General features: G+C 55.8%; 1 protein-coding gene across 5 annotated transcripts in view; it reads right to left on the bottom strand.

Moving 5' to 3' along the window:
* The window catches only part of LOC105471092 (cilia and flagella associated protein 46), a 125,100-nt gene extending 114,584 nt beyond the window's left edge, over positions 1 to 10,516 (bottom strand). Inside the window, exons 1-8 of one of the 5 annotated variants that reach the window (XR_011607560.1) lie at positions 10,315 to 10,516; positions 9,803 to 9,927; positions 9,413 to 9,544; positions 8,833 to 8,897; positions 6,437 to 6,601; positions 4,840 to 4,963; positions 4,255 to 4,349; positions 2,155 to 2,265 (exon numbers count right to left, since the gene is read on the bottom strand). Coding sequence is in view for 4 of the 5 variants with exons in the window: in XM_024789507.2 (XP_024645275.2) it covers positions 2,155 to 2,265; positions 4,255 to 4,349; positions 4,840 to 4,963; positions 6,437 to 6,601; positions 8,833 to 8,897; positions 9,413 to 9,544; positions 9,803 to 9,927; positions 10,315 to 10,363 (866 nt within the window). In the remaining variant the exon portion in view is untranslated. The remainder of the gene's footprint in view (positions 1 to 2,154; positions 2,266 to 4,254; positions 4,350 to 4,839; positions 4,964 to 6,436; positions 6,602 to 8,832; positions 8,898 to 9,412; positions 9,545 to 9,802; positions 9,928 to 10,314) is intronic. The other 4 variants (XM_024789507.2, XM_024789503.2, XM_071068897.1 and 1 more) reach the window with 4 other exon arrangements.
* Between the last annotated feature and the right edge of the window lie 2,059 nt (positions 10,517 to 12,575).

The following is a 12,575-nucleotide window of genomic DNA, read 5'->3' as shown; positions in this document are numbered from 1 at the left end:
CCATAGGCTGAGGCTAAACTTTGTATCCACCTGTAAAGACCCACAGTGCTCCAGACAACTTCAAGAAAGAGCAGAGGGTGCACTCAGCTCTCCCCTCTAGGGCTTCCTGTTGAGCTGCAGGGATCAGGATCATGCTCCTGGGGTGGAGATTAGGCCAGGGTTTCCCTCCGGGATGCCTCTCTTCCAGGAGGAGCCTGTCCACTGGTGTCCCTGCAGCCGCCCACAGTGTCTCCAGACATTGCCAGATGTCCCGGGGAGCAGGTCTACATGTCTTCTGCCGTCTCCCGGGGAGTGATCACAGTCTTCCCGGGAATACATTGGCGGCTGCAGGCAGTGACCCGACTCGGCCCTCAGTGTGGTGTGACCATCCTCCCTGCATCCCTGGGTGGCTGTGGGCAGGAGGCTGCTTTGGGGTGGGGTGCAGATGCTTCTCCGCCCCTCGTCCCTGCCCACCTCCTCCTCCCCCTGCTCTGCTGTTGGGCCCTCTCAGATCCTGGCAGGCCTGGCATTGCAACACTGGCCTCTCCGTCCTACCTGAGCTCCAGCACACAGGCCTGCTGGGCAGGGCAGGAAGAGAGAATCCGTAAAAGTGGCTGACAATGTCACCTGTGGACAGACTGCGGCACAGGGCTATTTACACTGGTCCTGAGACCTCTCGTCAGAGCGCCTGGCCACAGAAGGGGACGCTCGGCCAGGGCCACGGCCACGCTCGGCCGGACTTCAGTTAGCACCACTTGGAGGGTCTGATGGAAGATGTAAACTCCTTCTGGAACAACATATCCACACACGTCCCCACGTACACATGCACTCATACTCCTCCCGAAAACAGACCCACCAGCGGGCTGGCCCTGTGTCCCTCCAGCCACCCCACAGTCCTGGGGCCCCCTCCCTCGAGGAGCCTGCAGCTGAGCAGCGGAGACCTCAATGTTGGGCGGGTGCCACCTCCCTGATGAGACCATGAATGAGCTGGCGTCTGGCGCCCCTCGCTGGCACTGATAAAGCAAGCTGCCCCGCCAGGACTGAGCCTGGACCCCTCGCTGGCACTGGTAAAGCAAGCTGTCCCACCAGGACCGAGCCTGGATCCACAGGAACCAAGTCCTCCCAACACCCCGTGAGCTTGGGGGGCCCCTTCCCCAGTCCAGCCTTGAGAAGAGACCCCAGACCACTCAACGCTGTGGCTGTTGCTGTGCCTATGTTCCTGTCCCACAGACACGGCAAGGTCATGGATCTGTGCCCCGGTTCTTGTCCCGCAGACACGGTGAGGTCATGGACCTGCACTCAGGTTCCCGTCCCTCAGACACGTGAGGTCACGGACCAGCACCTGGGTTCCCATCCCATAGGCACAGCGAGGTCATGGACCTGTGCCCGGGTTCCCGTCCTGCAGACATGGTAAGGTCATGGACCTGTGCCCGGGTTCCCGTCCTGCAGGCATGGCGAGTTCATGGACCTGTGTTGTTTCAAGCTGCTAAGTTTGTGGGTACTTGTTATGCGGCTGCAGATAACTAATACACCTTCTCTGTTAGTGTCCCGTGTGGCCACCAGAAAACCGAACAGACAATTTCAGCTCCCGTATCAATAAGCTTTACTTGTTTCCCATTCTCTTAAAAACATACAGGGCTATCAACGAGGTGCAAAGTCGCTCCGGGGGGCAGGGGACCAACCCCCTGACCCATCCGCACCCACAAAGGCAAAACAGGCCAGCGCTTTCCATGTGCTTCCGAAAATCTCAGGCTCAGCTTCCTGCTTCCAGGATACCAGCCCAGGACTTATCCCAAACTCTCCAGTGCCTGGAGGATTCGAGAAAGCACAGAAGCCAAACAAACCAGCCTGAAAAAGGCTCTAGAGAAACCTGTTCTCCTACCCACAAAACGCCATGCAACCACCAGAACAGTGAGAGGTGCCGTGGTGACCGAACCATCCATATGCCTACAAACTAAATTCATGTTAAAAAGTAGGGTGTGAAAGTGTTCGCAAAACAGTACAAATCTCAGGCCACAAAAGACCAGAGAGGAACTTACTAAAACCTCCACGATGGCTGGCTTTTGCAAAGGTGGTTCTAGTTGCTTGTTTTATACCTTTTCACATTTTTCAGAGCCCGCTAAATTTTGTACAATGATTATGAAGAAGTGATATTGCAAAAAGACAAACACTTACTTTTCTTCTCTGATGGAAGGAAAGCGCTGGTGGTTGTAACGACTTAAGTGTCTATAGGCCTTCCTCAGAATGACACTGACGTCGCCTGGTAAATCATTTTGCTCTGCTTTTCTAGAAATAATTCAGAGAGTAATTCACCACAAGATCTTGTCAGATTTATTCAAATTCTCCTAAGAGAAACTCTGTGTGTATGAAACTGTGTTTCCCACTGAAGAGGAGACTGAAAATAACCCCTCCTGCTTTCTTTCCTCAAATTCCTGAGATGACTTTTCACCCCTTCCGGTCCTCCTTCCCTCCATGATGCCTGGCCTTCCCACAAGGCTGGAATAGAAACACTCAGACAAGACACGCCCAGACCCCTTGCCAGAGCCAGCATCCCACACAGGAGCCAAACACGGGAAATGTGGGGCACTCTCTCTGCTCAACGGTGATAGGACCTGGACAAGCATTGCTCTCTCACAGGGATGCTGGCCATAGGACACAATCTCAGATCTCATCACCGACCTCAGCACCCAAACACACTGTGATCTCCTCACTCCCCTCGGTATCCAAACACACCGCGATCTCCTCACTCCCCTCAGCACCCAAACAGACTGGCGATCTCCTCACAGCCCTCAGCATCCAAACACACCGCATTCTCCTCACTCCCCTCATCATCCAAGCACACCGCGATCTCCTCACTCCCCTCGGCACCCAAACACACCGCGATCTCCTCACTCCCCTCATCATCCAAACACACCGCGTCTCCTCACTCCCCTCATCATCCAAACACACCGCGTCTCCTAACTCCCCTCATCATCCAAACACACTGCGATCTCCTCACTCCCCTCATCATCCAAACACACCGCGATCTCCTCACTCCCCTCGGCATCCAAACACACCGCGATCTCCTCACTCCCCTCATCATCCAAACACACCGCAATCTCCTCACTCCCCTCAGCACCCAAACACACCGCGATCTCCTCACTCCCCTCATCATCCAAACACACTGCGATCTCCTCAAAGACCTCAGCATCCAAACACACCGTGATCTCCTCACTCCCCTCGGCACCCAAACACACCGCGATCTCCTCACTCCCCTCGGCATCCAAACACACCACGATCTCCTCACAGCCCTCATCATCCAAACACACTGTGATCTCCTCACTCCCCTCATCATCCAAACACACCGTGATCTCCTCACTCCCCTCATCATCCAAACACACCGTGATCTCCTCACTCCCCTCATCATCCAAACACACTGTGATCTCCTCACAGCCCTCAGCACCCAAACACACCGTGATCTCCTCACTCCCCTCATCATCCAAACACACCGCGATCTCCTCACTCCCCTCATCATCCAAACACACCACAATTTCCTCACTCCCCTCATCATCCAAACACACTGCAATCTCCTCACAGCCCTCAGCACCCAAACACACCGCGATCTCCTCACTCCCCTCATCATCCAAACACACTGCGACCTCCTCACAGACCTCAGCATCCAAACACACTGTGATCTCCTCACTCTCCTCATCATCCAAACACACTGTGATCTCCTCACTCCCCTCATCATCCAAACACACTGTGATGTCCTCACTCCCCTCGGCACCCAAACACACCACGATCTCCTCACTCCCCTCGGCATCCAAACACACCGTGATCTCCTCACTCCCCTCGGCATCCAAACACACCGCGATCTCCTCACTCCCCTCGGCATCCAAACACACCGTGATCTCCTCACTCCCCTTGGCATCCAAACACACCATGATCTCCTGACTCCCCTCATCATCCAAACACATCGTGATCTCCTCACTCCCTTCGGCATCCAAACACACCGTGATCTCCTCCTACAAGCTCTTTCTGCACTTGGCTTGAAGCCGCCCTCTCCCTTCTGTGGCCTCACTGGCCTCTCCTCCATGCTGGGAGGGAGGCAGGGCCACGGATTGGGGGTGGCCTTCGGATCCCCACACACTGGGGAGTCCCAGGCTCCCACTCTCCAGCTCCACTCACTGCAACTCCAGACTCACAGGCCCCTGGACACAGCACCTCCCCCCATGGAGGGGACAGAGCGCTCCCAAGCCCAGCACTTGTGAAACTCTCCCTCCCAAAATGACTTACGCTTTTAGCATATTAATATAGAAAGTGACTGACAGGCTAATGGAATTTTTCTTTTCTTCCTTTAACTGAAGTTCGTCCATTAATTCATGACGAACCTGTCATAAAATTGAAGAGATTATTAATCTGGATTCAAACAATTAGGTAAGAGGTTCAGATTTTGTGTCTAGATTTTATTTTCTCATTAATTAAATTTTGTATCTAGTTTTTCAGATACAACTTAAGCTGATTCCCCATATTTAAAAATGAATTGCTGATGAATGCTTTTGGTACATATTCTTGTAGTAATTACTTGTATCTTTGTGAATTTTCTATTAACTTCAAAAAAATTCAAAGCTATTAGAAAGGAAAAATTCTAAGAGGGACGATAAAGGCAAAAGACCCTGTTTTGCTTTCAAAATGTCACAGTTCTATACGTTGGATGAACTGCTATTTCTTTTTAATATGTTTATATATTTTTGTTCATGTATCTATACATATACATTTTTATATCTCTCAGCAAACTTATGTAATTTCTATGCAGTTTTCTCAACAATGACTTTTAAGAAAAGTACTTCTTACGTCTCTATTTCTAATACGCTCATTTACCATAACGGAGAACATCTGCCGGTATTTCTGCGGCACGTGAGACTTGATGAACGGAGCTGCAGTGGAGCAGAACCTGGCAGCCTCCTCCTTTCTTCCGGCTTGCAGATAACACTCCAGAAGTTCCCTAGATAACAGACGCGCCACTGGTCAACCCGGTGAAACTGTTTTCTCCTCTCTAATAACCAGACAGACACGCGCCACTGGTCAACCCGGCTGAAACTGTTTTCTCCTCTCTAATAACCAGACAGACGCGCCACTGGTCAACCCGGCTGAAACTGTTTTCTCCTCTCTAGTAACCAGACAGACACGCGCCACTGGTCAACCCGGCTAAAACTGTTTTCTCCTCTCTAATAACCAGACAGACACGTCACTGGTCAACCCGGCTGAAACTGTTTTCTCCTCTCTAATAACCAGACAGACACGCCACTGGTCAACCCGGCTGAAACTGTTTTCTCCTCTCTAGTAACCAGACAGACACGCGCCACTGGTCAACCCGGCTGAAACTGTTTTCTCCTCTCTAATAACCAGACAGACACGCCACTGGTCAACCCGGCTGAAACTGTTTTCTCCTCTCTAATAACCAGACAGACACGCGCCACTGGTCAACCCGGCTGAAACTGTTTTCTCCTCTCTAGTAACCAGACAGACACGCGCCACTGGTCAACCCGGCTGAAACTGTTTTCTCCTCTCTAGTAACCAGACAGACACGCGCCACTGGTCAACCTGGCTGAAACTGTTTTCTCCTCTCTAGTAACCAGGCTATTAAACCATTATATATTTTGTGTTTCACAAACTTTAAAAGCTACCCCGCGGTCAGCTTCTTCAGCCAGAACCAGGCCGTGCGGCTCACCAGGAACGGCCAGCAGGCGCCAGACAGCTCGTTACCGCTAGCACCGGGGCATTTTGAAATGAAAGATCTGTACTGATATTCTTCAAAGGTTCCCCAAAAGGCCATATGGCAGGAAACCCACACCTGCAGGCTCTGGGTTGGGGTCGAGGAGGACCACTCTGGAGCTGGCACAGCTGGGATCCTCACTGGAGACATCCACCCGTCCCCGGCCTGCACACAGAGCTCCACAGACACTCGGACCCATTTCCTTTCCGCCGCCCAGCACAGTGACCGAGGCATTGGTGACAGTCTGCAGTGACCCCTCAGGGCTAAGGCCAGGCAAGGCCGGCCTGCCCCGTGCTGCCCCAGCTTCCTCGCAGGGCCGCCTGGGCTCCGGACATGCTGACTCCGCTTGGTTTTATGCTGTTAAAACACCTACTGCATTAATACTTTCAGAGCTAAGATTTTAAAACCGGGAGCCAGGCTGGGTGGCGCAGGGTCACGTCTGCTTTGCCGTGAGTCTAAACACAGTATCTTGTTCTGTTGTCATAACCTCATAACCAGGGCACGGCAAACGTCATCTACAGATTTTGGAAACAACCTTCGGACAAGACACACAGAAACTTGTGACTGTGGGAGAAAACGCACACGGAGTGTACCCCGGTGATGTGGAACTCCCATCCGCCCCGCCAGGAGAAGGGGTGGTGGCCTCAGAGTTGGAGGGCAGCCCACTGGGAGGCCACGGAGGGCACGGCGAGCTCAACTCACAGCATCAGCTCGGCGTGCCACTCCTTGTCTTCCTCCTCGGTCTGACTCAGCACGTTTACAATTTGGGAAAGGCTGGGGATCAGATGGTGGCGATATCCAGGCTCGAGGAACGGCCTCACCATCTGCCAGTAGAGGACTGATGCATTGTACACCAAAAAGTAATACCTACGGCACAAGCAGAGGACGTGGAGAACGCGGTCAAAGCCTAGCCAGCCCAAGCTGCAAAACCAAGGGGCCACTGTGTCTCCGGAGCCCCTCTCAGGAGGGGCCTCAGGTCCTCTCCCAGCAGACAGCAGCAGCCCCATCTGAGAAGCTTTGGCCCAGCCTGCAGGAGCACCAGGATGCAGAGCCCTTCCCTGGGACAGCCTTGGGCGGCCTTGCATCCAACGTGCCATGGCTCTAGTGCAGGCCCAGCTGTGATGACCCGGCCACAGGCTCCTGAGTCCAGACCAGGGCCTCCTTCCTCAATCATTCCACAAACTGATCGGCCCCCTTCCCTTGAAAACACACCACTGACCAAGGCCTCCTCTGGCTCTCAAGGGATAGACAAGAATGGGCAAGGACAGAGGGAATCAAGGAAGGCTTTCTGGAGGAGGTTACATGCCTGCCGTGACCTGAAAGATGTCAGGATGCAGCCAAGACAGTAGTAGAGGAAAAGAAGGTCAGGCAGATGGAAGACAAGGAGGAGCCTTTGGGAAACAAAGTTCCTGTCTGCCAGCATACAGTATGAAGTGGAGGAGGGTGGACTGGAAGACTAAACAGAGACCCCTCTCAGGGGTCTGGGCCTCTCCCTGGGCAGCAGGGAGCCATTGCAGGGACTGAAGTAAGGGAATCTGGGCCCATCTGCCTTTCTCACTCTAGGGCCACTCCACAGCAGGGCAGGCCAGCTCTGCCCTGTAGGGCCTCCGTGCCTGGTGGTCCTGGGCTGGCCACCAGGTGTACCAGCACTGCTCAATGCCCAGGTGGGAGGAGGACGCCAGGGTGGCTGTGGCAAGCCCACTCCTCTGAGTTTACTCAGAGCCACCATGTGACCCTGGGACAGGACTCATCTTGTTTCCAGGTTTTCAGGAGAGGAGCGGAGGTGCGGGGTGTCCTGACCAGACGGTCACGCCTGCCTGAGACAGAGGGGTCGCCATGGGACTCCAGTGGCCTGCTGCTTCTCCCTGGATGCCGCACCTCGAAAGGAATCCATCTCCTCCCTGTAAGTGGCTCTCTGCAAATCCCCACTATGGCCTCCACATGCCCGTGGTCGGGCTCACAGTCTCCTGTCCCACTGCCACTGCCCTGGACAAGCCAGTGCTGCCCTCTCTCTCCACACAACCTGGCCCTTTCCCAAAGATGATCCTGACCTCTGGCAAGGCTCTGTCACCCCATGGTCCATCCACAGTGCCCCCGAGGGTCCTGGAGCAGAGCAGCCTCCTTCCCGTGGTACCCGCCACTCCCGCGTCACACCTCCCTCGGAAACACCCTTATCTTTAGAATCTGTGGCTTGAGATTGGGCCTCCCCATCCCCGTCCCCATGCAGGGAAGATCTCTTGGGCTGAGCCCTACATCCCCACCACTTGCAACAGAGTGTGACCAGAGAGGGCCACCAGCAGACAAGCAGGCCGATGTGGGTAGAAGGGACCAGGGAACCCACAGCTTCTATTTAAATCTCCTCCAAACATTGTATCCTATTCAAATATGTGATATATATTCAAACAAATATGCTTGAAACTGCCAAGCTTGCACAAAACTGATTTGCATAGGATATGAATCAGTTTTGTGCAAGCTTAACAGTTTCAAGCATGATATTTGTTTTTGTGCAGAAAGCACTGATTTTGTAGAAAGTTATGCTGGAGTCGCCTCCACAGGGACAGCGGCCTTGGCCAAGCCGCCCGCTAGAGGGCAGCAAAGGCACGCTGGGCCGAAGAAGGAACCCTGGGGAAGGAGCCGGGCGCTCTGGGGGTACACCAAGGGAGGCCCTGGAGAAAACAGACTTTTTTTTTTTTTCTTGAGACGGAGTCTCGCTCTGTCATCCAGGCTGGAGTGCAGTGGCGTGATCTGGGCTCACTGCAACCTCCACCTCCCGAGTTCAAGTGATTCTCCTGCCTCAGCCTCCCCAGTAGCTGGGATTACAGGCTTGTGCCACCACGCCCGGCAGAAAACAGCCTCTTCACAGCCACCTAAAATCACAAAAACCGCCGAGTGCTGAAGAGGCTGTGACTCGGAATTCTGCATGAATGTGGCCTAGTCCACACGCTAACGAGATGAGGCAGTGATCACACGTGCATGAAAATCACAAACCACAAATGAGGGGAAAACCCACAGTTCAAATAAATACACCCACTTGGTAAGTTCTGGCTCTGAAGTCTTTCACCCGGTCAATGAGAAAAGGCCACTTCAATTTCACCTACCTCGGTTCTCCTTTGGCAAAGTTTATGGCCTTCATGTACTGAGTCACGCAATTTTCAAACTCCTCCTAAGGCAACATAAAGAAGCACAATTAGACTGAAACACTGCCCTGCTCATTGCCCTGTCTGCAGATGCCACGGCTCCTTCATGGTTGGCCTGGTACCCCCTGTGTATCCACAGGTGACGGTGTGGCAGACAGCCTGAGTGTCGTGGCGATGTCGTGGACCTGCACCCGGGTTCCCGTCCCACAGACACAGCGAGGCATCAGAAACCGCAGTGCCTGTGCTCCAGCACACCCACCCCACCCCAGCTCCCCTCTGCCCACTCGGGGCAGCTGCAGGTGCAGATGCCACAGAGACCACGCTGCGACGAGGCAAAGGTCCAGGGGTCCTGCATGTCAGATACCACTACTTGAGCAAAAAGCATGAACGGGAAATGGTGCAAGTTTCCTGTCACTCTGGAAATTAATTCCTTCACTCTACTACCCTAAGAACGATTTAAAGCCTGGTCTAGGCTGGCACTGTTCTGGAGGTGGGGTGAAAATTGAACTGTTGGGGAGAAGGGGCACAGGACACCTCTCACCAGGTTTTCTGCCGACTTTGGGGCACACATCTGGGCCCTGCACAGGTGCGCTCGGCCCAGAAACTGGGTGATGGGCGCCTTCACCTTGAAGTACATTTGGATGCAGTCCTCGCTCACCTCTGGCTGCCCCATCTGCAAGAGAACACCACCATGGAAGACCACAGACCTGGAGGTGGTGGCCTCCCTGCCCAGAAACACATGGGGCCGCTTTCAGAACAGGCCCCAAGCACCGGTGCAGCCTGTTTGCAGCCCCCACCCTCCATCCTGGCCCCTTGACTGCCCGGCCAGGAGCTGCCTCTCCCCAGCCCCACTCTGCATCCACTAGATGCCCAGAGGCCCCCCATCTCCCTGTCAAAGCTGCCCTGACCGAGGATCCCGGGAACTAGTTACCTTGAGGGCCTGCTCTGCACACAGAACAAACAGGTCTGGGCTGAAGCTCTCTGAGGGGTCAAACTCCGATTTCCCTAGGTTGGCCGATTTGATCAACTCATAGGCCTTCTTCAAGGACGCAGCATCTGTCCCAAACAGGCGGTTGAGGAAGGTTTGGTCACTGGGCTGGGAGAAGTGAGCCGGAGAACGCGATCCCGAAGGCCCCAGGCAGCCGCCTCAGGCCCCGGCCACAGCAGCAGTCGCCGCCTGGGAGCAGCGGTGTGGGCACCTTCCTGTATGTTTGCCCTGGTCAGACAATCGGGAGGTGGGAGGCTCCGGCTGTGGCCCTCGAGGGGTCACCCATCTGGCAGGCTGGGATGAGAGGGTCCGCGGCTTCCCCGGGGCGGGGGTCGTGGCGGGTCTGGGGTCACCCCGGGGCAGGGGTCGTGGTGGGTCCGGGGTCACCCCGGGGCGGGGGTCGTGGCGGGTCCGGGGCCTCCCTGGGGCGGGGGTCGTGACGGGTCTGGGGTCACCTTGCTGGCTCTCGGCGCGGGCCAGCTCCTGCGTGATGACCAGGTCCATGACGCCGGCGTCCGGCTCGTCCGCCCTTTCTGGGGTCCGCGGTGCGTCCCGCCGCCAGGGTCGGTTGGGTTCTCCCGCCGCGAGGACCCGGCGACGGTTGCCTGGAGACCGAAAGGGACGCGGACGCGCGGGCTACGGGGCGGCGGCGGGGCCACACTTCGGCGAAGGCGAACAACGCCGCGCGCCCGCCCGCCCCGCCGCCAGTTCCGCGGAGCCCGGACACCGGGGCGGCGACCCCCGGCGCGTGGCGGGAAGAAGAAAGGGAGGGAAGGCGGCGGGGGAGGGCGGCGTTGGGGGGCGCCGGGGGGTCCGCGCCGGCCTCCTCTCCCCGCTCAGGGCTCCTGTGTGCCCGGGTTGTGGTCCTGGCACCGGGCGCACCCTCCCCCTTCCCCGGGAACTTCTGACTGCGTCCTTCGCGCCTGCGCTCCTCCGCTCGTTCGTTCTCTTCCTTTTTTTCTTTCCTTCTTCTCTTCTCTTCTCTTCTTTTCTCTTTTCTCTCTCTCTCTCTCTCCCCCTCCCTCCCTCATTCCGTCATTACTTTAACAGGCGGTGACTTGCCCCTGCCACGGTCCTGGAAGTGCAGCGGGCACAGAAAGTCGCGCAGAGGAAATGCGGGCTGCGGGCGTGGAGGGGCCGCCCCGGGGGCGAGCTGAGACCTGGCAGCGGAGCGGGGCGGGACGAGCAGACGCAGAGCCCGGCCCCCAGGGAGCGGGGAGCGGCGCGGCCACCTGCCCCTCGGGGCTCCCCACCTCCCTCCCAGCCGGGGACTGAATTGGAGACTGGACGGGGCGCGCAGCCCGAGCGCAGGGAAGCCCGAGCCACTGAAGGACTTGGGTCGGCCTGGGGCAGGGAGGGCCCAGGACTCACCCTGGGGTGGGCGCGCTCCGGGAGCTCTAGGGGAGGCCCACCTGGGGCAGGCCCACCTGGGAGAGGACCCCCGGGGAGAGGCCCACCTGGGAGAGTGGAATTCCACCCGGGAGAGGGCCACCATACCTACATGGGATCAAATAAGCTGCCTTGACATAGTTTTGAAACCTGAACATCATGTTTCTCAGGCTCCTGGAACCTCACCCCGTCTTGAAGTTGGCATCCTCAGATCCCTGCTAGATGACCATATTCCTTCCCAAAGATAGTTCTCAAATGGGCCTTTGTTGGTAAAGACACTCCACACATGGGTACGGCCTTTGTTGGTAAAGACACTCCACCCATGGGTACAGCCTCGATAAAATATTTTACCCCGCAGAGAAAGTATCTCCAAACATAATGTAGTAAGAGATTTCCCAAATCCAAGGGCATTAAATATTAAAACTCAGTTTTCTAGTTACACATTAGCCTTAAATATCAAGAATGTAACACAAAATTATCACAGAACGCAGGAAAAGGAGATGAGAAAGGCCGCAGATGGGCAGCTAGGTGGGTCAGGGCACAGCGCAGGGTCCGAAAGGGTCCCCAGCACAGGAGCATCTGTCCCCGTGGAGTGGGGGGCACCACCCTCCTGGCACGTGGATGTGTGCAGCAACCCGGCACTGCTGCGGACCAGTAGTCCAGGCATTCTTATGGAGGCTCCATCAGATCATGGTGGATGATGCCTGGAGGAGGGTGGGTGCAGGGTTGAGAGCTGCAGGTGCTAATCCTGGCTGGTCTCTCTGGTGACCGGCCCCCCTCCAGGAGCCACCAAGCCTCACCTCATTTGAACAAAAGAATCTGCTGCCATCACCCAGGAAATTCCGAGGGTTTTTGGAGCCCTGTGCTGGGTCTTGGGAGCAGAGACTGGATCTATTCATTTCACATTTTGTTGCCCCATCTTGCCAGGTAGAGACGGTGTCTGTGTCTGGGTTCCCAGGCTGGACCCCAGATGCCTGCTGTATATGTGCCCGCTGGCGTTGCCATCACGGGGCACTCTCTCAGGCGTCTTAAACAGCAGGACAGGAGGCGGGAAGGCCAAGATGAAGGTGCGGCCGGAGCTGGTTCCTCGGAAGGCACCCCGCGTGGCCGTATGTGGTTGTCGTCTGTTTCTTGGTGTCCAAATGTGCCCATCTTATATGGACACCAGCCATGGGGTGTAGGGCCCACCCTGAGACCTCCCGTTAAACAGATCACCTCCGTGAAGACCTTGTCTCTAAATAAGGTCACATCCTGAGGTTGTGAGACTAGGACTCCAGCATGAGAGTTTCAGGGGGACACAGTTCAACCCACGACACTTGCTTAACCA

The sequence above is a fragment of the Macaca nemestrina genome, chromosome 9 (genome assembly GCF_043159975.1).
Source record: "Macaca nemestrina isolate mMacNem1 chromosome 9, mMacNem.hap1, whole genome shotgun sequence".
NCBI classification, from domain to species: Eukaryota; Metazoa; Chordata; class Mammalia; order Primates; family Cercopithecidae; genus Macaca; species Macaca nemestrina.
Note: the sequence above shows the minus strand (reverse complement) of the source record. Positions and strands in the feature narration are given on the sequence as shown.